The sequence below is a fragment of the Chiroxiphia lanceolata genome, chromosome 1 (genome assembly GCF_009829145.1).
Source record: "Chiroxiphia lanceolata isolate bChiLan1 chromosome 1, bChiLan1.pri, whole genome shotgun sequence".
Classification (NCBI taxonomy): Eukaryota; Metazoa; Chordata; class Aves; order Passeriformes; family Pipridae; genus Chiroxiphia; species Chiroxiphia lanceolata.
The window spans coordinates 35,789,405-35,813,131 of record NC_045637.1 but is presented as its reverse complement, the minus strand read 5'-3'; the positions used below and the strand labels follow the sequence as shown (position 1 = coordinate 35,813,131).

At 40.0% G+C, this 23,727-nt stretch overlaps 1 protein-coding gene across 3 annotated transcripts in view; it reads left to right on the top strand.

Moving 5' to 3' along the window:
* Window positions 1-23,727, top strand: part of LOC116782834 (serine/threonine-protein kinase Sgk3) — a 56,321-nt gene that overhangs the window by 6,700 nt on the left and 25,894 nt on the right. For 2 of the 3 annotated variants that reach the window (XM_032679874.1, XM_032679858.1), the window contains exon 2: window positions 21,545-21,742. In XM_032679874.1, the coding sequence (XP_032535765.1) occupies window positions 21,665-21,742 (78 nt within the window). In that variant the 5' untranslated portion in view covers window positions 21,545-21,664. Of the gene's footprint in view, window positions 1-14,121; window positions 14,348-21,544; window positions 21,743-23,727 lie in introns of those variants that run through there. The other variant, XM_032679865.1, reaches the window with a different exon arrangement.

Here is a 23,727-nt window from a genome sequence, read left to right as displayed (position 1 = left end):
TGTGACAGAAAACCTGAGAAATTACACTGCTATGGTGAGAGAGCGTGGCCAGTGTGCTCCAAAATTTTCAGCTGTCGTGGTGCAAAGTGTTTGTATCAAGAATGAACTGTGTTATTTCCAATGCAGATTTGAGTCTTGTGTATGTGTCCACACACATTGCATGGAACTCTAAAGGCATATGCCAGATAGATTGGTTTAACTTCAATTTTCTTCAGAATTTTTTGGAGGTTGGCTGGCTCTTTGGTTCTCTTTTCATGTTAACTAATATGTTATGTAGTGGATGAATAGGATTCTTTATAGAATTATCTAAAACCAGGCACTGATTTCTTTGAAAACAAAGGGTTTCTTTAGAGCTAAGTTTAAGCTGGCATTGCCATGAATCCTAGAATTATTCTACATTTAAATGAGAGAACAGTGATGCACTTGTACTTGGGCTTTGAACAGCACAGAGCTGTTGACCAGAGACTCAGAGACCGCTGAGCAAATGTGTTTAGGTTCATTTGCTGGAGTTTCCAAGCCTACTTTTCTCTCCTTACACAGATGATGAGAAGCAAAGCTAAAAGGACACTTGGAGCTGCACTGATCAATTGGTTTGGAGGTAGACAAATTGTTTGTTGATGTGTGATCAAAAAATGTATAAAACCCTGCTCTGTGGTGATCTGAACACATACTTTTTCTCTGTTTTGCTTTGGGGTGTGTGGGGTCTAGAGCATAGCAGCTAAACAATACTTCACTTGTTTATAAAAAACCTTGGGAAGAAGGGGTGAGAAAGAAGAAAATATTTACAACAGTTTTCCACCCAATTAAAATCAGAAGGCATACTAAAAAGGAAAGAGTTCATCTGTGGTCCAGGCCAATTAAAAGTAAATTTTGCTGCTTGGATGTTAATTTACACATCCAGGGCAATGTAAATTTAAACTAGAAGTTTGACTTAACCTCACCAGTTCAGATGAACTTCAAATTAATGATTCATTTGGTTTTGGTCATGGCATCTGGGTGTTTAAGCACATTTTGTGTGAATTGACATTAGAAATTCATAAACTGCCTTAAAATGTTAAACTTGTGGAGTACTTCACCAGAATGTGTAAATAATGCCTGTCTCGCAGACATAGCTCTGCAACATGAGCTGGCTCGGATCCTCAGTTAAGATATTCTTATGTTTGATACCCTCAGCCATTCTTCCTGTTGTTTAATTATCTGGGAATAAAAACAGAATTCTGTCGCTTCTCTCATGTATTAAAAGGTATCTCAAATTTCTGTGCAAACATTTTAATTGTATTTGTTGGTATTAGTTGAGGTTGTTTGTAGGTTTTTTTACACTATAATGTGTGTTTATTTATAAAGAATTTAACTAGAGGTGGAAGGAGGGCTCTCATAACACAGGGTTTTACTCAGAAATTAAACTGCAAACTTGTCAATATGTGCAAAAATCACTTTACTGTTTTACATAGGAGCATCACTTGAAGTGACCTGAAAGAAATTTTATCATCAACCACCCAGTCAAATCCCAGATGATTATTCAGGGAACCATGTTGGATGAGTGATGTGCACAGAGTAAGAAACAAAACCACCCTTGACAAGGAATCTGAAGGGACTGAATATTTCAGAAGCTACAGAGCATAAGGAACAGAGGATGGCCTTGCAGCTCAGAATCTAAACAGGCACGCACACAGACGTGCACAATTTGACACTTCTTTAGGAAAAGAAAGTTGATGAAATGAAAATATGTTGATATTAGGAACTGCCAAGGAGAAACTGGAACATTCTTTGTCTTGGTTACTGCTCTATTACTCAGCAACTGGAAAAGATTGATGGCTTGGGTGCTTGGCCCTTTTTTTTTTGGTTCTCCTGTTTTAATTTACGAGCCAGAAAGTCCCCAGACATAGGTCCTCATTTAAAGAAAAGAAAGAAAAATAAGATAGATTATTAGCATTGTTATTTTAAAGCAAATGCAGTTGAAATATTAAAACATTGTGATGGTTTGTTACAGTTTATTTACAGATCTGCCAAAGATGTCCATATGTCACATCAGATGTCATTTAAAATGGTCAATATGTTATCTCGAACCAGTCAGTGCCTGGTGCCCAGACACTTCATGCTGTCACTCCAGTCATGCTTATTGCTGCATAGCATTTAGACCAGTCTAACAGTTGAGTAAAGCAGTGTTGTTCTGGTCTGCTACAGCTGATGCCTCCTGCCTTGCTCTCTGCCATATGGATGTCACTGTTGGTCCCTGGATTCCTCTGGTTTGGCTTAGGGTGAGTTTCTGTTATTAGTTCAGTTCAGGAGCTGCTTTTGGAGTACATCCCTCACCACTCCCTTTGCTGGGTGATCTCAGGGAACATGAGCTGGATTCCTTTCAGGTGAAGCAAGACTGAAAGATGTTCTTCAGGAGTGCTTTAAACACCCACTGACAGTGAGCGGGTGTCCTACCCACAGGACGACACTGAGATAGGTTGAAGCAGAACGTACAAATCCTGCTATGCCAGCATGGGTCATCTGAATGCTGCGTCTTCAGCAGCAGCTGTTTTCCTCTCTGTGGATATGCTTTTCTTGCACTGCATTACTTGCTAAGGTAGATGTTGGAACAAAAACTGCAGCAAGGGCAGATCCAAGCACCTGGAGCCTGCCTTTTCTCTTGATTTCGGGTGCAGCCTCATTAGTCATTGCTCTTGAAAGTGTAACACACCTCTGAAATGACTCTCCCTGCAAATGACAGTCTCATTTTTTATCTTTCTTTTTCTCAGTTTCCTGCCTGGCACTTGACTTCCCTCAGTGCTTCTCCTCTCCATGCTTTCAGACCTCTTTTCCTTCCTCTTACTTCTGGTTTGCCAGCATCGCTTTCCTCGAATATTGCTCCCAGCCATAAGGTCTCAGTCTCAAGAAGTCATGTAACTATCTCTGCCCCAAAGATGTAATCTGTCTTTTATGAAGAAGTATTTGCTTCAGCTGTATTTAAAATTCTTTGCTGATGAAGTCTCTTCCAGTGCTTCACTACCCGTCAAATATTTTTTTTAATGTTATCTCCCCTCCTCCATTGTTTAACCTGAACCTTTCCTGTGCTCATTTTAAACTCATTAGGACTTGTCATATCCATAGAGACAATTCCCTTCTCTTTGAAGCAATCTGCCAATGTAACAGCTTAAGTGGATCACCCCCTACTCCCCTCCCCTACTAACAACTAGCTTGTCCATCCCACTTCCCCCTAAGTCATATAATCTAAATTAGTTTGCGTTGTCATTTCTCTTCCGTAGACCCTCTGAGGTAGGCCCACATCTTTCATATGTATTCAGACACAAACAGAGTCAAGTAGAAGGACTTTTTTTTTAATTCATCAGATTATGGACAGGCTTTCCACTCCCAACACTTTTATTTTATATCTCGTAGTGATGTTTGTCTTTCTTAGAACAGCATGACATTTGTCTCTTGTGACTTGCTGTAGTCTGAGGCCTTGTTTCCTATCCTGTCTTTCTATATTAGGTGTTTCCTGCCTGTGGGCAGTATCTTGTACATAACCTGCTACATTTCACTCCATCCTTCCAGATCACTACTGCATCCTGACAATGATATATTTAACCTTTGTTTCTCACATCCAGAACTAATATTTATTCTTCCTGCATCTGTAGCCTGGTTGTTAAAATATCTCGAGGTGATTTCAAAGCCTTTCTAAAGAGAAGATGTGACATTTGTGATTTCTGTCCTACCTATCTGGAAGGCTGTCAGAGGAAGTTAACAATGTGATTTAACAAAGCTCCTTTGGCTACTACTTAAGATTATCTTCCAGGTGCTGCTAATTGATCTGTTCTGGATTGTTTTCCCAAGCAATCTGAAGTTAAACTGACTCACTGGGTCTTTAATATCCTTACCTGGTTTTTTTGTTGCTTTAGTTTGTTTGGTTTTTTCCATTGTGCACACATGCACACATTTCCATTCACATTCTCTCTCCCTTTCCCCTTGAAATTTTACCTGTCATTGCTGTTATTTGTGTTAATTGCTGCTTGCATTTGACCCTTTTGGTGAAGACTGATGTCCTACTCATGATAGCTTTCTGGATGTCATCTCTCATCAGCTTTTCTTTGTGTTGTCTAGGGTAGCAAGATTTTCTTGCTCTTAAGCTATAAACAATTTTTTTGTCAGTAAAATTAACTTAACCATGCTTATTCTCATAACTATGTACTTCTTACTGCTAGCAATTTGACCATGTTTTCACATTCTGTGTCTGTCTTGACAAATAAATCTGCTGCACTGTGTTCCACTCCTGAGAGAGAACTGAACCTTTGCATATTCACCCTTGGTGACTCCAATGATGCTAAAGGCTTACCACTGACTTTCTTCAAATCCATGATGAGTAAAAAAGTCCAAAAGTGTGCTACCACCCTGATGTGGGAAACCAGTCAGTGCAGCACATCCTCTGAATTAAAGCTGTGACATGTGCTGCCATGCTTAGAAAAGAAAGGGATCTGGTTAAAATGTAAGACAAATTCCACAGTTTATGTGTTCAGTAGATACTGACAGTTATTCTCCGAAATAACTTTTTGTTAGTATCCAGTTTACTTACTGTCATAGTAAATTTGTCCCCTCCCTACCCCCATATATTCTTGGGGTTTTTTATTGGGTGGTTTTTTTTCCTTACAAAAGAAAATCTCAAAATAATTATTATATTTTTTTTTGTCATAAAGGAGTGTAAGTTCTGCATGTTTTTCTACCTCCTCCTCCAGACACTACGGGAAGTCATAGTCTCTGTTCTCAACTTTCCTGGGTATACAATAAAAAAAACTTCATATAATCCCTTGTAAATCTCACTAGATCCCTGCTTTCATACTCCCACAAATCTAGCAAGCACACAGGTGTAGTTTGACTCTATACCTGTTCACCATGGTAGGGATATTAATGCTTTCAAATTTGCATTTATGTGAAAAGTCCCAAATGTCTTTTTCTTTGGTGTTATGTTGATGTTTTGTTTGTTCTTTTTTTGTTCTCTTTTTGCCTCCCTCAACCGCTGGTCCTTTTGTTAGCTGATGGAAACTCTATTGTCACTCCTTTATCCCATGAATTGCTAAGGTAATCTGACTTGTGTGACTTGAGACATCCTTCCCGTAAACCAGATTTGAAAATGTGGTACTAGTTTAACTGTGCAGAATCAGAGAAAGGTAAAACCCATGGGTCGAGATAAGAACAGTTTAAGAATTGAAGTAAAATATAATAATAGCAACAACAACAATAATAATGAAAAAGGAGAAAACAGAAACACAGGAATAAAACCCAAGAGAAAGAAGTGGTGGACAGTACAATTGCTGACCATCCACTGACTGATGCCCAGCCCATCCCTGAGCAGCAATCAGCCCCTCCTGGCCAATACCCCTAGTTTATATGCTGAGCATGATGTTCTGTGGTATGGAATATGCCCTTGGCCAGTTTGGGTCAGCTGTCCTGGCTGTGCTTCCTCACAGCTTCTTGTGCACCTGCTCTCTGGCAGAGCATGGGAACCTGAAGAGCCCTTGACTTAGGGTAAACACTGCTTAGCAACAACTAAAACAGCACTGTGTTATCAAGATTATTCTCATAAGGAATCCAAAACACAGCACTGTACCAGCTACTAGGAAGAAAATGAACTCTATCCCAGCCAAAACCAGGACAGTTCCCAATGAATGCAATAAAATGTATATGAAAAACTTTATTGAGCAATTATGCACACTGGAGTGCTGGAGATAGGAGTCAGCAGTACAAGGAGTCATCTTGCTTGCTCTGACTTTAAGGGAATCCTCAGTACTTCTGCATTTCTCTTCTCAAAATTAGGCATTATTCTTATAATACCGAGAAATAAGCAGTACTTATATTTTCTGAGTTTGGATGCTCTTCTGAATCAATCAGTGGAGGTGGATGGGTGAAGGATGAAAATACCCGTGCTTACCCCAACTTTATTTTAATAGAGGTATGTGGTGAGGACCCCTTGGCTGGACATCTGCCTGCCACCCCAGGCTCCCTAGGGGAGGTGACCGTGGCAGCAGCGCAGGCATCCCCAAGGCTCTGGCCTGCAAACAACTGTGTGTGGGTAGGCATAAACTGGTGACAAACAAAGGGGAAAAAAAGGAGCAGCGTAGGCCTGGGAGAACCACAGTTATGTAAAGGTGAACAATGAAACATTATTTCTGAAGTGGGTATTTTGAAGGGCTTTTACTGCAACACTTCTTTTATAAATGAAAGGTACATTTGAATCGGAAGCAATTTGATGTAGAAAACTGCAAGTGACTCATCCCAAACCGGAGGGGAAACAGAGCTAGTGTGGCATGGAGAGATTTTTGAGTGCTTGCATGGTATCTGATTCAGACTCAAGTTAAATTTTCATCAGTTAATCTAAGAGCGAGAGATATTAGTACCCTCCTCCAACACTGCTCCTTTTAGCATCCATTAGCATGGTGCATATTTCAGTTAGGATATCCTCATCACCATCGCAGTTGCATCCAAAGAGAGGTTGTTGTTGGTAGATTCTTGAAGGTTGCACAGATTCTGCACAGATCCAATATTTTACTACCAATGCAGTAACAACGTATTTATCAAGAGCATTAGTTCAGGAAGTGTACAACATCTTGAGTTCTCATGGCTTTACAAAATCTTTATCTTCTTTCTAGAACAAAATTTTTTCTTGGTTTAATTCAAAGATTTATAAAAAACATTTAATGAACCAGGCTGACACAAAGATTGGCATGTAATTAAAAATGTTGACATTTTGCTCCTTTGTGTTCTTGTGCAAGCATAAAACTGTGCTGTCATCTACAAAAAATAATTTGTTGGAGAAAACTGTAGATGGAATAAGATTTACTCTTGATAGATCCAAGAGTAGCTTGGATTGTGTGCAGGAACATTTTCATAAAAACATTTGAGTAATTTGAACAATGACTCTAAGAAAATACTATGTCTTTTAAATAATCTGGTTCTTATTGTCCTTTTTAAAATGACTGTATGTACATCAAAGCTAAATGTCAATAGATACAATTTTGTGATAACTTCTCCTACTTAGTGTTCATGTTCCATGCTGTAACCTACAATATCTTTCCTTGTTCCATGTGGTTCTTACCACTCAACACCAGCTAATATCAAAAAATTGCTGGCCTGAAAGATTAAATAGTGCCTTATTCCTTTCTTAAACTGCATAATGGAACATTGGTCTTGAGCTAATATCGAGATTAGAGAGATTTATTTAATTGTTGCTTATGCTTCATACTTGGATTTACAATATTCCAGTGACTGGCTTCTGACAGATTGCCATGTTATAAAAAGAAAAGCAAGTTAAAGAAAAAATTAGTTTAGTAGAGTCCAGAAGTTGATCATCTGTGCTCTGTCCCTGCTTCTTCTTCTTGTATTGGTTTTACTTGGTATAAGAGGATTGGATGTATCTTTATGTAAATCTGTCGCTGATGTACCTGTATATAAATCTATTGCTGAAACTCACTTAATAGTTCAGACCCACATGCACCCTTCAAGCTCCCAGGACTGAAAATTAGAGTATATGTTCTTGGAGAACAAAAAACAGACTCTGGTTGGTAGATGGAAATACATCTCCTTTGTGGATCAAGAATAGGTTGGGAATCTGGCAAATGTGAGGAAATTACTAGATAAACAAGTAAACAAAGTAAGGACAGCAAATAATAAACTCTTAGAACATTTTTCTTAAATCTGTGTCTTTTTTGGATTATAAGATACAGCTTCTTGCTTTGGTAGTTGTTTTTTTAATTGTTGTTACCTTTTTCTTCTACTCTGAGTTGGTGCATAACAGTACTTTAGTGAAATGCACGTGTCTTTTGCTGCAAACAGTTTTTATAAGTATTAATAGAATTGCAAAACCAAATCTGGTCTATTCTGTAGATCTTAGCCTGCCTTTAAAATGCTTATATTTTGGAAAAAGGCTGCGAGCCTTTTGTGAGGGGGCATACACACCCCAAATCAAAACCCTTGTTCAGTTTCATTGAATAGAATACCAGTAAATAGCTTGAAAATGCAAACGTGGTCCTTGTGTTCATGCTCATCTCTACAATTTGAGGAAGAACTCTTGACATTCTGGGTAGACCCCACCTACATAACATTATGTGCCAGAGAACTTGTTTACCAAAGCATGTTTGTTCACCCCAGCCTGTATTTGCAATTCTGGTAGAACGTGCTGTAGCTGGGATTCAGGAGGCTGAAATAAGAAACATCCATACAGAATTACCACTTAGAGAGCTTTTTGTCTTTTATACTTAGCTTAGCTTTGGTATACCATCCTGCACAAAATGCTCAGATCTGGAAACTCAGAGACTTGATGTATTTTATAGAACTGTATTTATAAACAGAATTCCCAAAAGTCTTTATTAAGAGCAAAATGCAGGTTGTACAGTACTATCAGTTGGGAATTTTTTAATCAATTTATACTTTATGAGCTGTAGTGTCTAACCTCAGGTTCACAGTGTTTAACAGTTTATTAGTGTTTTATGCCAGTCTGCTGAAACTAGTCCCAGAACATGACAGCATATACCAACAAGCTGTGTATTTGGCATGTCAAGCACTTTTGTTGCTATATGCCTATAAAGTAGCCGGTTATCTTTGTCTTTTTGTTATATGGGTATCCACCCTTGGAGGACTTGATGGTAAGTCAGGTCCAATGTACTTTTTTTCCTTGTATTCTTGGAACCCATGTAAATCTTTGTGCCTCCATGTAAACAAGTGGAGGTGTCTTGAGGCAGTATCCACACTGTAAATCTCCAAGACAACTGATAACTAAGGTAAACTAGGCTATCGTGAGTTTGCATTTATACTGTTGTTCTGTTTCTGGTAGCTGAACTAGTTTGTGGAAGTTTCACTTGGTACCTGCTCCAGCACACTTGCAGTGAGTGAGGGTAAGTGCAGGGCAAAAAGAGATATGGGCCACATGCCCTCCATGAGTGGTTCTTCTCCTATGGACATAGCTACGGTTGGATGACGTCTCCTGTTGGAACCCTGCCAGCTATTGCAGTGATAAGTGAACAGGATGTAAACAACAGGGTTTGGGTCAGACAGTTCATGTGCACTGAATTCACCATTCACTTTAAATGCCTTGCATACCATGTAATTTTTAGAAACTAATCTTAAGTGGTTTGCTTTATGACAGAAATACATTGTTCAACGTGCCCTACCTGAAAAAAGCACTCCGTGTATGGCAACAATAATACATTTTAGTGTGCACATGAGGGAAACAAAGAAATTGAAGAGGATGAAGTGAGGAAAACAGAGATGCTTGTATTGAAATTGTAGATATGGTATTTCACTGCCTAACACTGCTTTTTTACATTGAAATTTCATCATGCTTGTGTACTAGCATTCCTCTTTAGTATATGCTTCAATTGATTTAGACCAGTTTTCTTCTTAGCTTCTGTGAAGAATTTCTTTGATGTGGTGCTGCTGTCATTATTCTGGTTCATGTTATATATACTCTTGTGATATTTGTGAAATGATGCAGTTTATTATGGTTTTTCTATAGTTTTCCCTCATTTTGGTTTGTGGTGTTTGCTATGCTAAGTGAGAGTCCATGTAGTGTTGTTGCAGATCCTGGTTTTGATCTTCATTAGCTTCTGTGCTCCTGGACATTCTTCTTGTAACATGTGGATCATGTTCTTTGTGTTTGGAGTGCTGGAAACTGGCAATTCACTATGAATGTCACTATGAATGAAGCTTCCTTTTATGTGTCAAGTTCTTACATTTTGTCAGGAGCATATAATATTAAATCTTTCAGTCGTACTTGTTTAAGTGGCTTGTGGTAGTTTCAGGTGGGTTGGTTAGTTTGTTTGGGAGAAGGGGTTGAAGTACATGTTTGCAATGAATCAGTCTTTTAATTATTCATTTCATTCCTTCAAACTGAAAGACTGTAATCTGAAGTCATTCTGTAGTTGATATAGTGTACAAAAAGAAAGTAGGGAAAAAAAAAACATTTCTCCTGCACAGCTCATGTAAAACGGCGCCATTACTCAGACTTCTCTAATGAGCCCAGGCACACAACTATGAAAATGAGTTAAATGAAAGGTATTAATATGCATACAAGCATTAAGTGTTACAAAACCAGCTTTGGTGAAGAACAGTTACCTGGTGATACTGTTGCTTGCACATGCACTGTGAGCTTTAAATCTTGTCCATCTGGCATTTCTTCCACAGTTTTAACTCTCAGGCTTTGTCTAACAGAAGACTGTTTTCTCCAGTACACAACTTCTGGGTATCACGCTTTGCAGTGCTGAATGCCTGGTCCCAAACTGGTCCATTGCCAAGCCCCTTCATCACCCTGTTCCTAAGCAGACAGTGGGGTATGAATATGGATTAATTAGCCTCCAAACAGGAGGCTGGAAAGTGAGAGTAATTGATAGAACAGGGCAGATGCGTATCTGTCTTCATACCTTTTATGAGATCTTTGTGGCTGCCAGAATCCCAGGTGTTAGACAATATTTGCCCAGAGTTGCTCTACTTGCATCATTGTGAGGCCCATCCATTGCAGCCCGAGGCTTTCCAAAGAGTGATATCCTCAGACTACTCAATGCTGTGTAGGTGCATACACCCTGCTGGGAATTGGGTTCTTTGATTAAAACAATGGGCACATGCAAAGTTAACTACAGTGGCCATCAGTTGTTTCCTGAGTGCAGTCTAAGTTCAGGGCTTGATAGGCTAAAGGCTAACAATAATTATTTAAAAGATCACTTTGCATGAATTACTGTGTCACATTAATGCCTTTTGGAGGGTTCTAAACAGACAAGCATTTTGTTTAATTTGAGTTGCCAGTTGGTGGGATACTGCCACAGAAGAGTTTACGAATTCCAAACATCATCTCATCTTAGTGTGCAAACCTGATGACTAACTAACGGACTGTTCTGGGGCAAGGAGGTTGTGTTGTCCTTGAGTATGAGGAGTAGGACAGTGATAGGCTAAGATACTCCTTTGCAGATGTAGGAACTGAAACAGAAAGCTGTGGTGGTGGTGTTTGAACCTGATAGTGTTACTCTGTTAGCTGATTTTGTTACCCAGTGACCCACTGTGTTTTAGCAGTAACTACAACTATTGGACTACGCTTGTTGAGTGGCTTGGACTGTGCTTTTTGTGTGAATATTTGAATATATACTAAAATTTCCCAGTATATACATATGGAACAGTGTTCACTAGTAAAGGTACTGGCTACATTTAAGCAAGTTATCTGCATTCCTGCTTTTCATTGTTTTACAAATTTTTTATGCTCTATTTTTGTCTGTATAGTTCTCTTGATGTTATAAAACTAGACTTTTGATCTTTGGTCAGGGACAAGGTTTTCATACTGATTTAAGGACATTTTCAGTAAAAATAGAACTGAACAGTTCAGATAGTTGTTACCCACTCATGCTGGGCTTGGAGAAACATGTTAAAGGTACTGTGCATTTCTGTGACCTCTTGTATTTGCAGTGGATTGAGACGGGTCCTTAATTTCTCTTCCCTTTTTTTGTCTTTTCTGCCCCCACCACCCAGTCACTGATATTCCTCAGCAAAGACTTAAAATACTTGGGATGACAGCGCAGTACGTGGATTTGTAACATTCTTTACAAGCAAAGTACTGCAAAACAGTGGAAATGAGATTCTCTGTGTGTATTACTTGCCCAGGAAATGTAAATGGGGAATGTAAGGGAGTTCCTGGGGACAAAAATGTCAGAGTGAATGCTGACCTTTAACTTCACTAAAAGGCAAGTTGAGTTCCATGCATTTCTCTTGTGCTATGCAGTTAACCACCATGTATCCACCTTGACATTAGAATATTAGCCTTTAAAAGCTCATCAAGTAAACCTGTAAATTAGGATTTATTTAAATTTTAGGACCTTAGCAGTGTTTTGCATAGGATGACACACTAGATAGATGAACATGCTGCAGATTTTATTCAGGCAAATTACAATGTAAGGACCACATTCCTGATCACTAGTTACTTACTCCAGAATAGTGAGAGGAACTGCATAAAATGAACCGCTTGACAGCTCAGTCTTCAGGGAGATTTTAACTGTGAGGAAGGGCAAATAGCCGCTCTTTAGTCAGAGGTTTAGGGCTTAGACCATGTGGCCAGGTAGACAAAGTTAAATTATCTCTAGGCCAGGGTCATCTTCTTAGCTTTTCTGGGTTGAGGTCTTTCCACTCACTGTAAATCAGTCCAGTAGCTCCATTCAACTGATCTACTGACAAGTGAATGATTAACCAAAAACTATCAAGCAGACAGAAGCCGAACACTGCTAAACAACTGCAACATAAAATAGCTCTTGAGTACAGATTACCTGATTAAATTATTTGCCGATGAGTTATTCTGACTGAAGTTCAGAAGCATTCTGCTCTGGGGTTCACCATGAGAAGTGCTAACAAAGCTTCTTTCAAACCTCTCTATGAATGTAAGGCAAATACCTTGCCAGATCTGAACAAGCAAGAGAAGGCTGTTGCTACAATGTAGAGCCTCAGGTTTAGCAGTGCCTACCCAAAAATACAGGTAAAAATACAAAACTCAAAAATCAGGAAAGGGGAGGGTAGAATGAGAAAATTCCTCATTTCTTCCTGTGCATACTCTACTGAAATGGAGGCTTGTGATCCAGTTGACTTGTAACTTGTGCGTACACAGTTACAACACACTAATCCAAACACTGACGTATTTTAAAAACTGCCAGACTGCATCTCTGATTTGTTTTTGGAGAGTGCTTGGATGACTGTCAGTGCCTGACACATGAGTGTAGTATTATGCAGGAAAACTTATGCAGCAGGAGTGCTCAGAAACAGGATCTTCGGAATCACTCCTTGCCAGATACTTGCCAATACCTGCGTCTGTTAAAATGAGCATTGTCATGACCCGTCAGGCCCAAATAAAAGTCTTGTGAAGACAGGCTTGTAGAACATGAGGCTTCTCCATAATCAATAGAACAATTCCTGATGAAAACCTGTGGGGTTCTGGAGGCACCCAGGTGTTACATCAGTTAAGACAGTGAAATGGGCTGCGGTGTTTTCATACTTGCTCACTCTTTACATGGCAGTTGAAATCCCAAGAAAAATTTCAGGTATTTATAGGGAGGAAGCTAAAATGGCACAGGCTTTTAACTGATCCTGAGTGTTACCATTTGTATTAGATATTCCCTGCCTCTGAAGCCCTGTCTGAATGTTTGAAAGCATAGCAGATCCTCAGTAAACATGAGGTTTTAACTTAATGGGTGTGGTGGTCTGTTCTGTTAAACCGAATCCATGCTAACTCCTGTCTGTCCCACACTTCTAGATGTAGTTAACAGAATAAAGCGTGAGTGATAGTGCCATTGAAGGATCTTTTTTTTCCTGGAGTTTTTATTTTTATAATTGTTTTATGGCCTCCATTTGCTCAGGAAAAACTTACCAAGTTACACTTTATTTTTAAGAGGTCTAGTTGAATTTTAACTGGGGCATTGAAACTTATCCAAAATTTCAGAGGGTGCAGAAATAGTTCCCTATATAGTGCTCGATATTACACATACCTATCTCATTTTTCCTGTGTCATTCCTTCTGCACATACAGAAGCAGGAAAGCCGTCATTACAGCGGCTGACTGGTTTAATGACGGCCTTGTCGGTGCATCGTGGGCACCCCTGAACACGTTGAAGAGTTAGACTGAAACCGCTCGTGTGCACAGCGATGTTTTTAGGTTATTTTTACAGGAGTGCTGCTGATTTTCCAGAGTTTCTGGGGGGAGCCGCCCAGCAGAAGCAGGAGCATCCCCCAGGGACTGGTGGGGAAGAGGAGGGACTGAAACCTAGGGACTGGGGAAAGTGGAAACTTGCCCTTAAAAAAAGAAAAATATATCTATTTTCAAAGGTTTGTGTTTTGGGTTTTGTTTTTTTTTAATATATAAAGGGCTGGAGGGGGGGAGAGGACCTCTCCTCCTGGCCCCGTCCTACAGCCCGGGGCAAGCCGGGGTCTGGGCTCCGCGGAGGGTTGCGCGGGCGGGCGGGCAGCCTGGCGCCGCGGGGGCGGAGGGGCGCGGGAGGGGCGGGAGCCGGGGCGAGAGGGAGGGAGGCAGGGAAGGAAGGAGGGAGGCAGGCAGGCAGGGAAGGAGGGAAGGAGGGAGGGAAAGAGGGCGGTAGGGAGGAGGGCGGCCGCAGCCTCCGCGCCCGGGCGGAGCTGCCTTTCCCTTCCCCTCGGCACCGAGCCCCCCTGCGCGTTATCCTGCGGGGCTCCGGGGACGGGAGATGGCTGCGCGGGGCAACGCCGGCCGGCACTGGACCGGCAATATGAGAAGCGTTTGAACTTCCTAGAAGTCGGGGAGCCGAGAAATTGTTGTTGGGGTGAAGGTGAGAGCGGGTTGGTTTCGTTCCCGAAGTCCACGAGGAGCAGCGGAGCCGGTGAGGAGGAGAAGGAGGAGGAGGTGGTGGTAATGATGGTGGTGAGGAGGTGGGTACGGATCTGTGGTACCCGGGCCGAGGAACGGCCCGCGGCGGCCTCTAACGCCGTCTCGTTCGTCCTTCCCCGAGTGGTTCGCAGCCAGGACATGCTGGTTTTTCGGGAGAGCAGCACTGAGGTCTGGTCCTGGGAAACTGAAGCTTTTTAGGCAGCGGTGTCTTGTCGGGATTCAGGTACCCTTGAGGAATTTAATTTTGTGGAGGTTAATTAAAAGGCAGTTGTAAAGTATTATGGCTAAAGCTGTTTTGACAGCTTATCCTTTTTTGTTTGTTTTTCTTTTTCCCCAGCCCTTCTGTGAGTTTTCCTCCTCTTGCAGCTCATAAAGGTGTAACTCTGCTGCTTCTGGACGCGCAGTAGTTTTGCAGGATGGAATGGTGCCTTTCTTACTGCCCTGTCAACTTAGGATACGTTGTCGTGCTGGTACTGCATTTCATCTCAACACAGCAGTGTCACCTGAATGCCCTTAGCGGTTCTTCCTTGTTATTTGGCACTGAAGATTTCTGTGAATATCCCTTGCTGCAGTATTCTTGTAGCTAAGTTTTTGGGGTTTTTTACAACTGCTTTCAGACATTTTAAGAGTTTTTATAAACACACACAGAATGAATCTGTATTTTTAAAGGTTGCTGTTACTCTGTTTTGGAGTCTTTTAATGTTAGTGTTGTTTCAGTCTCAGTGTTTAAATATAGTTCGGATTTTTTGTTTTGTTTTGTTCTGGTCTTCGCCTGCACATCAATCTCTTCAATGACTATAATAGGAGCTAATGGTAAAACCAGAAGCTGCACATGGAGGAGTGTTCTCCTGAAGGTTTTAAGATACTTTAGATTTCAGGAAAAATTGTTACTAGCTTTTGGAAAGCATTTTGGAAAGTTCACTGTTGTTAAGATAGTCTCCGTGCATGGTATTTCTAATAGCATAAAGTTAGAAAACTGACCTGTTTCTTAAAAGATACTTTGAGATTGTCCTTGAGATCAGAAATGCAGCATGATTGACTTGCCCATGTAAGTGAAAAATACTGGTTGTTTTAACAACCTCGACAATCTTAAACCTGAAGACACAGGCACCTAGTGGTTACATGATAATGTAACATAATAGTAATAACAACATAATGTGTTTAAATTGCTTTCTAGCCTGAATTCCCACCTGTGATGTAAATTACAGCCTCACCACATCTGACATTGTTGCACCAGATTGTTATATTTGCATAAACAACTGATCTCTGAATCCTTGTAGAATTGAACCTTCTCATTCTCTGTGCAGCACAGAAATATGTGAGAGGTCAATGTATGTTCTTACCTGCAGTAATCTCTAAACTGTCCTTGAAGAATGGACATAAAATACGAGTAGTAGTTCCACTGATGTAACATGGTGAATAACTGGTGGTGAACTGGACGTGCAGTTTGTATATTGCTAAAGACTCTTTCTCTTAATTGCCGTTTATATTCCAGTATTTAAGTTGTTGCCTTTTCATTCCAACAGGTTCTAGGCAGCCATGAATTCTGTAAAGCACAGACTTCAAAAGTGTATTTTCTAGATTGCAAACTCTAGCTTGGATTTTCATATTTTATTATGTTATTATCCAGTATATTCTGTTGTATGTATTTTACCCTTTTGCCAAGTACAGAACATAAAACCCAGTAACTCTCTCCATATTCAATGCGTTAGCAATAACGTCAGTCTTAAATAGATTGGAATTCTCCTGTGTTTATGTAGTGAAACAGAGAGAGAGAGCAGTTGGTGACTTTTGTTGAAGATCATGTAAAAACATGTCCAGTATATCTGGAATTGAAATGTGGTGTACTCTTATTTAATTTTCATCAAGAGGGGTAAAATGAGGCTGGGATTATTTGCTTTGTGTTTACTGAAGTCTGACTGCCCTCTTATGTAGAACTGACTGTGTTGCAGGTGGCTGCTGTCAGCCGTCCGTAAGACCTCTTGGAAGTAGCTCAGAGTGCTGTTGCTACAACCTTTGAGCTGTGCTATCCTTAGGCATCTACATTTAAACTTTAATTGGACCTAGTGTGTAGGCAGGCTGAGGAAGCAGGCCAAGAAATGTGCAGGTAGCAAGTGTAATGCAGACTGGATTTTTTTATGTGCCCTGTCGTTCAAGTCGTACCGTCAGAGGCACATGGTGACCCTTCTGGATACTGTGGACCCAGTCTGAAATTGAAATTATTATGGACCTGTGTTCAGGATTAAAAGACAACTGCCTCTTACTGGCAGTATTTGTTCTTAAGAGCCATTTTATTATTCAGGGTTTTCTTGCCACAGCAGAGAACCTGTGTTCTGTCATGTAATAAACGTAAATGCAAATAGGTCTAGTCCAAGGCACAAATCTTGTTATATGTCAGTTAATTTACTGGAGCTTCTTTTGAGAGGTGGGGCAGAAGGGATGTTCTTGTGTGCAGTAGAATTGTGGGAAGGTAACGCTTGCCGGACTTCTCCAAAGTAAATTTGACAGAGACAAAAAGAGAGTCATTACTTATTTCTTTCCCTTGATGGAGTTTTCACTTTACCTGCTGTCTTTTTCTCTAAGTAGAAAGATTCAGTTGAATTGGACTTTGCCCATGTTGCTGCAGAGTAGTGGTTTGCTTTCCACAGTGGTGCTACTAGAAATTTTTAAAGCTGCTAGGTAGTAGGTGGATGTGTAAACAGGGAGCAGGCTTTTTTTTTTTTTTTTATACCAATGGCTGAATTCTCAATTCTCCTCTGAAATGGTAGTTAGAAGGGAATGTGGAGATAAGCCAAGGATTGATTAGAGTATTTTGGTTAGTGGTCTCTTTTTTTCTTCGGGTGGAATATTTCCAGAGGTGTTTAGTGTCCCTGTATTAAAAATCAAATGTATGTAATATTTAAAAAGATGACCTTTTTGAATGAAACCTGTTTTTTCTAGAACCCAGTTATTCAACTGCTTCTGGCCATTCCTTTCTCTTTACAGATTAGCAACCTGTATTTTGCTATTGGCTTTTTCTAAAGTGTCTGATCCAGTCCCTGGATCTCCTCATCCTGTATTTCTGTTGCATTGGATTCTAAATACGTTGTCTCCTGTTTCCTTTGTGTCAGCTGCCTGTCTGGTAACAAGAGTGGGACACTATTTCTTCATACACAGGTTGAGAAAAAGTTGACTTTCTGGGTTTTCTCCAAGATTGTGTAAGGTCCAGTGATACGTTGAGCTATTTATTACGAGGATATTTGTGGAGAAGACTGAGGAAGTGATGAAAAGTGTGCCAAAGTTGATACTTTCTCTAAAGTTAGAGGAAATAGGGTGGTGTTTATAGTGAATAATAGGACTGTCTCCTGTATCTTGATTTCTGTTTCTTTATATGCAGGTTCCTTCTGTAACTGGAATCAGGTGGGATTTTCAGCAGTTGGTTTTACTGGTGGCTCAGTCCCAGAGTAAGTCTTTCTAGGCAAATAATTAGTATATAGGGAAATGCCTGTTCTGATCCAATGGGTGATTATGGATCCCGGTAATTCCTCCGAGTGTGCTTGTAGGGAGACAGTCTTTTGGGTTTTTTTACTATTCTTGTCTCTGCTTCCCTTGTGTTACTCACAGTCAGAGTATGATAGCTGATTTGCACTGGCCTTAGAGGCATTTAAGGCATTTTGTCTGCAACCAGAGAGGCAGCAGGTGAGTACACAGCTTCCTAATCTAGTTTTGAAAGTTCTGGGCAGAGTTTGAAGCATAAGCACCCGTAACAAGGGTCTTTGGTTATGCAATGGTATCATCTTCAGGCCATTACCATTGAAAAAAAAAGAAAAGGTTTCAGTGCGGAATAAAATACTCTGATTAAACTCCAAAACCTTTTTAAATACAGTTTGAGCCAAAATTATTTAGAAAGGAGTAAAAAGAGGTTGCCACATATCACTAAAGTACATAATATTTTCCTGTTGCATGCAGTTATTTTGAGGCTGCAGAAAAAGTTTTATTGTAAGGCATTCATTTTTGGGAGTAGTAGGTTTGTATATGTTCTTTTGGTGTCAGGATTCTGTTATTGCCATGCTCTTGCTTCAGCAGAGGCAAGGGTCAGCCTGAAATTTAATGTTGTTGTGGCTTCCTGCTGGAAACGGTGAAAATACTGCTTGCGTTTTGACAGCCTCCATTGGGAGAGCGGACAGAGTAGCTGTTGATAAGCTTGAAACTGTGCCAAGAGGACCAGCAGCTTCTGTTCTCCTCTAACTTTGTCCCTTCCCTTGTTCCAGGCCTAGATACTGTAGCAGCTCAAAAGTTTTAGCTGTTTCTAGACAACAGCGGTCTCAGCGTTAACCTGTCTTGCATAATCTACATGCTCTTTCACTAGTGCCCAAGTATGATTTGAGGGGACTTATTTTGCTACATGGTTTTCTAAAGTTCCTTTTCCTTTCTGCCTGTTGTCAAAGGGGAGGGCAGGAGCTCCTTGTTCTTAGTTACAGGAAAAGCTATAACCAGAGGTAGAGACTTCTCAACTGACAGTATCTGGCATCCTCCAGGACACTGCAGTTTTCACTTTTGAAGCTGTGGATAAAAATATATTTCTACTGTTTTCTCTCTGTTATTACTTGATGTAGTTACCACGGCATTTGTGGTTTTACCTGCTACTAAAACTACAGCTGTGTTCCTAACTACAGCATGGTAAAGATTAAGCCAAGTCTATCCCTATTTCTGTAGCCAGACTTACAGTTCACATATAAGTAGCTCTCAAGAGCTGATACGCTCAAGGCAAATAGAAATTGAAAGCAAGCTCTGATCCACTGGAGCTTAGTGACAAACTGAAAATGCATTTCTTCCAAGTTTGTCAGTTCAGCTTAGTGTTGGTGACCCAGGCACATATCAGAGGAGATGCCTCAGGGAAAAAAATAATCACAGCCAGTGATCTTCCAGGCAGCTTGAAGAAAGAAATACGAACATTACAGTTTCGGCTTCTTGGATGATTTATTCTTCTTCTCCACAGTAAGAGGAATAAACCCTTCCTTGAATTAATCTGGTTGACATTTCCTCCTTTTGTTTTTCAGAGATAATTCAACTTTAGATCTGAAATAGAGCTCAGTCTTCCAAGACTACAACTTTTAATCCATACTGCTCCTGTACTGTCATTTAAAACTCTGACACTAAGAGTGAAAAATGGAAGGGATAAGAGGAATACAGCCTATATTGTGAGAATGAGTGCAGGTGTGCCAGGAACCTTTGTGACAAATGCCCGTTTACAAGAGGAGAAAGACAGTGAATGATGTTAATCAGGGAACACCTAATCCATTTTAAAGCTTTACTTGTTTTTCTGTGATGAGCAGGAAGACAGATAAACACAGGGACTTGTGCTCACTTCCTGACGCTGGACCTGAAGTGGCTAAAGATTGACACAAGTGCTTTGTAAAGTATAAACTGAGTGAATTACTTACTGGAAGTGGTGCCTATTGACAGTTCTAGTGGATGGAGAAGAGCTCAGTTAACCTTCATATCTCAATTTTAGTGTGTGGCAATGGGTGAAGAACACTCTTAATGTCATGCCAGTATAAAATTGTGGAAAATGGGAACTGTGCCTTGTTGTAATAAAGCTTTTAACAGTGGATTGCCAAAGGAAAAGAGAAATCAATTTGAAACTCCACATCTGTGTAACCAGCTTGGATGAGCTGTTTTGTAGTCAAATAAAGGTAGGGAAGAAGCTTAACCCTCCTTAACCCTATAATCAGCTACTTGGTGAAATAGAGAACAATTGAATTAAGGTAAATGCACATGTAACTAAAAATAATTTCCTGAGTGTGTTGCAGTATGGATGATCTGTCACTTATTTGTGATTACAGTGGGTTTAAACATTCCTTTTTTGTTTAGAGTCACCAGATCAATCTTTGAAAATGACTCAATTTTAAATGGCTACAGGAGGAATAACAACATGAAGTTTGGTGACCTGCTTTTGAGAGCAAGAAAAATAGTCATTTGACTGACTGAGAGTGGTTGGGTATCAGGAACACATCTTTTCACTGGATTCCAGGGGCTTTGGCCTTTGTGCCAACATAAATATGGGTGTCTCTCTAATGGCAGAATTGCAGTGGATTAGTTTGTGCTTTTTGGAAATTTATGATATAAAATATAGAGTTCACTTTTATACTTCCCTGTTTTAAGAAAATAGGGAGTTAATGTTGATCTGGGCGCTCCTTTTTCCTCTGGCTATTTTTAAGAGAACTGACATCCTCTCTTTCTAAAACAATTTTCTCATGTTTGTAAGTTATCAGACACATATTGTTCTGCATTCAGTAAAGCACTTCAGGTGTCTGTGCTGTGCAGGCCTGGACAGAGGCTTGTAACTATGTAGCATTAATTTCAGCTGCTCTTGGGCCCTGCTGAAGTTCTTGTTGTTTGCACTGGGGTGCAGTGAACAATTTTCTTGTGCTCAAGGCAGGTGTGGAAAGTACTGTCCCTCAGTGAGTGAAGAGACATCTAGTTAATACTAAGCTTTCTGTCTTTTTGATGGCTTTATTCTCAGCCTCTTGTATTGTGCCCTTCTCACATTCTGCAAAGAAACTTGAATGTTCCAGTGAAGGGGATGGATGACCTTACGCCCTGTGTTCTGCTAAACACAAAGTATGTCAAGTATGGGGAAAGAGGGGCAGAGAAGATAAATATTAAGACAGGCACATGATGCTCCCTGTGTTCCTCTCTAAAATTCACATGAAAAATTCGTTTTTCTCATGTTGTCTTTAATCTCTTATGTGATATTTAAGTGCCCTCAGCATGTTCTGACAAATCTGAAGTGCCCTCTGGTACACACTCATGCAGTTGAAAACCTTTTGGGTTTGAAGTAAACTGTTCTGAATATACAAGTTGGTGGCATTTGTCAGATGTCTGATACCAGGTTGTCATCTTCAATTATTTCTCCATGCCCTATCTTTGTTCCTTTGAAGTACTGTCTGTAGTGGGTCCAAATCTGTTTCCAGTATGTCTGCACAACTCAGTGATTTTTTGGATGCACTTGTGTCGTTGAAGAATGTGATCTCAGTGAAACAACCAAGGACTACAAGCATGAAAGTTTACAAAATAGTAATGACTGTGGTTTTATATGTGCATATTAAAGTGCATTTCCTGCCAGGGAAAGTTCTTGTCACACAGGTTTTTAGCAGTGCGAGTTAAGTGTTCCTGCACTTAATTTTCCTTTTATGTTCACTTTAAGATTGCACGATGGAAGTCACGTTTTCTCAAGAAAAGCTGCGTATCAGTACCGTTGAAGATACCTTCTGATTGCAACACCCAAAACAGGCTCCTGTAACGAATTTGTCAAAAGAAACATACAATGGATCTCAAGGAAAGCTGCCCAAGCGTTAGCATTCCCAGCTCTGATGAGCACAGAGAGAAGAAGAAAAGATTTACTGTAAGTATGTAAGAGTGTAAGCACTGTGGGCAAATCCATAGGCTGTTGGTGCCTAGAAGTGCTGCTTTCTTTTTTCCCCACTACTGAGCTTGGTATTATTTTCAATAGGTTTATGGAAATGTTTCCTTGCTCTTGTGAGTACTGGCCATAGTCCAGAGTGAGAATTTGTGAATATTTTACAGTGTTTACCTGTGTTGCTTTCTGCAAAAAGAACTTTGCTTTACAAGTTTCTGGTATTTTTACCCCTAAATAGCAGCATTTCTCATATAAAATACCTAAGTGTCCAAATGCAGGGAAAATACTGTGGTAACATTTTTGGTATTTTACATGATTTTTTTTATGACAATGTATATTTTGTAAAGGAGTAAAGTAGGGATTTGGTTTTTTTCAGAAAAATATAATTTTTCATAAATATCCTATTCTACTATTGTAATTTTTTTGTGTAAAATAAAAAAATATAAACCATCAGATTTTTTCAAAACCTTTTTTCTGTCTTCCTTCCTGTTTTCTGATTCTAAAGCCTATGAGTTTTTTCCTATCCTGTTTCCATTTCCATTCCTTGTCATTCCATTCCCTCTTTCTTTCTTTGCCTCCAAGTTTGACTTTCTGGTTGTGAAGTCTTTCCATTGTGTGTGAAATTCTTTGCATTGCGCACTGAAAAATAAAGTAATGTGGTATGGATTTGTGTTTTGCTTACATATAGCCCTAAATGACAACATCATCATACTTTCTTTAAAAAGTTCAACTATTTCATTCCTCTTGTGCAACTTCCTCTAAGATGCCTTTTTTTTTTTTTTCACCGAGTGAATTAGTCACTCTTCAGACGTGGAATGCAAACACCCTTAGACTGAGTTGCTGTCTGAAGAATACAACAAAAGAGAGGTTTACTATGAATTATGCATCTACCTTTCCTCTTTACCTCCCTTCCTCAGAGAAGAATAATGACACTTGATTCTTCAAGTGTATCAAGATGTAATTTTGGGAAGGATTGTGCTGGTAAAGGGAGCAAACAAAAGAGAACTTTACTAATACTTTAAACTACTGCATGCATGTGAAACTCAAGTGAGCAGGGAAACGTTCATGAAAGTCTAAATTTGAGCAAAACAAGTTTGTTTCATTGCCTTAGTGCTGGCAGTTATGCTGTTAGTAAAGGCCAGTGTGGTATATTGTGATATGTAACTAGTGTTGTGGTTGCCAGGTCAGTTTACCCAAAGATCTGTGAGACAACCTGAGCAATGTAAAAGCACTTTGTTTGGCTGCACGAGCAAGAGTAGGAAACTTCAGAAACTGGGGGGTGAGGGAAGAGGGGAGCAGAAATCCAACCCAGTTTACACTGTGCAGAGCTACGCTTCATCTTGCTGGCTTCTGCTTTCTGCATCAGGGAGCAATTAGCAGCTTGACAAGAACTGCTTTTCACAACCAAGCTTTTGAGTACTATCACATGTATTTTAAGATTTGATAACAGAAGTGAGGGTCATACTAAACTTCATGGTAGGAACTGTGAATTCCAGCATGTGTCAGTGCTTTTACTGTGTCTGCTCTTTTGTAGCTGTGTTGTAATGCCTGGATCCCATCAGTACTTTGTCAGGGAGAGAGAGAGGAGTGGGGAGAAAGAGTTCTTAATAAATTTGTGGCTCTTTGATGGCCATACCAGTGCCATTTCCACAAAGAGCTGTAAGAACCTTAGGGTGAAAGGAAAGGTTAAAGTGAAAAAGGCTAGGAAAGACTTCAGATGACTATATAATCTTCACCTTACTGTTGCATACAGTGTGTATCACTACTGCTTCTGAGACTGTTCTAGAATAATATTACTGTTCTGAATAGAAATTGTGAATTTCAGCTCAAACCTTTCAGTGTCTCACTCAATGCTGGCATGGAAACAAGACAAGTATGTGCAACTTAGTTTTTGCTAGATCTTTTTCCTCTCACACTTGCTCCGATAAAGCATTTTTTAAAAAAAATCTCATCTCTATGCAGTCCTCATT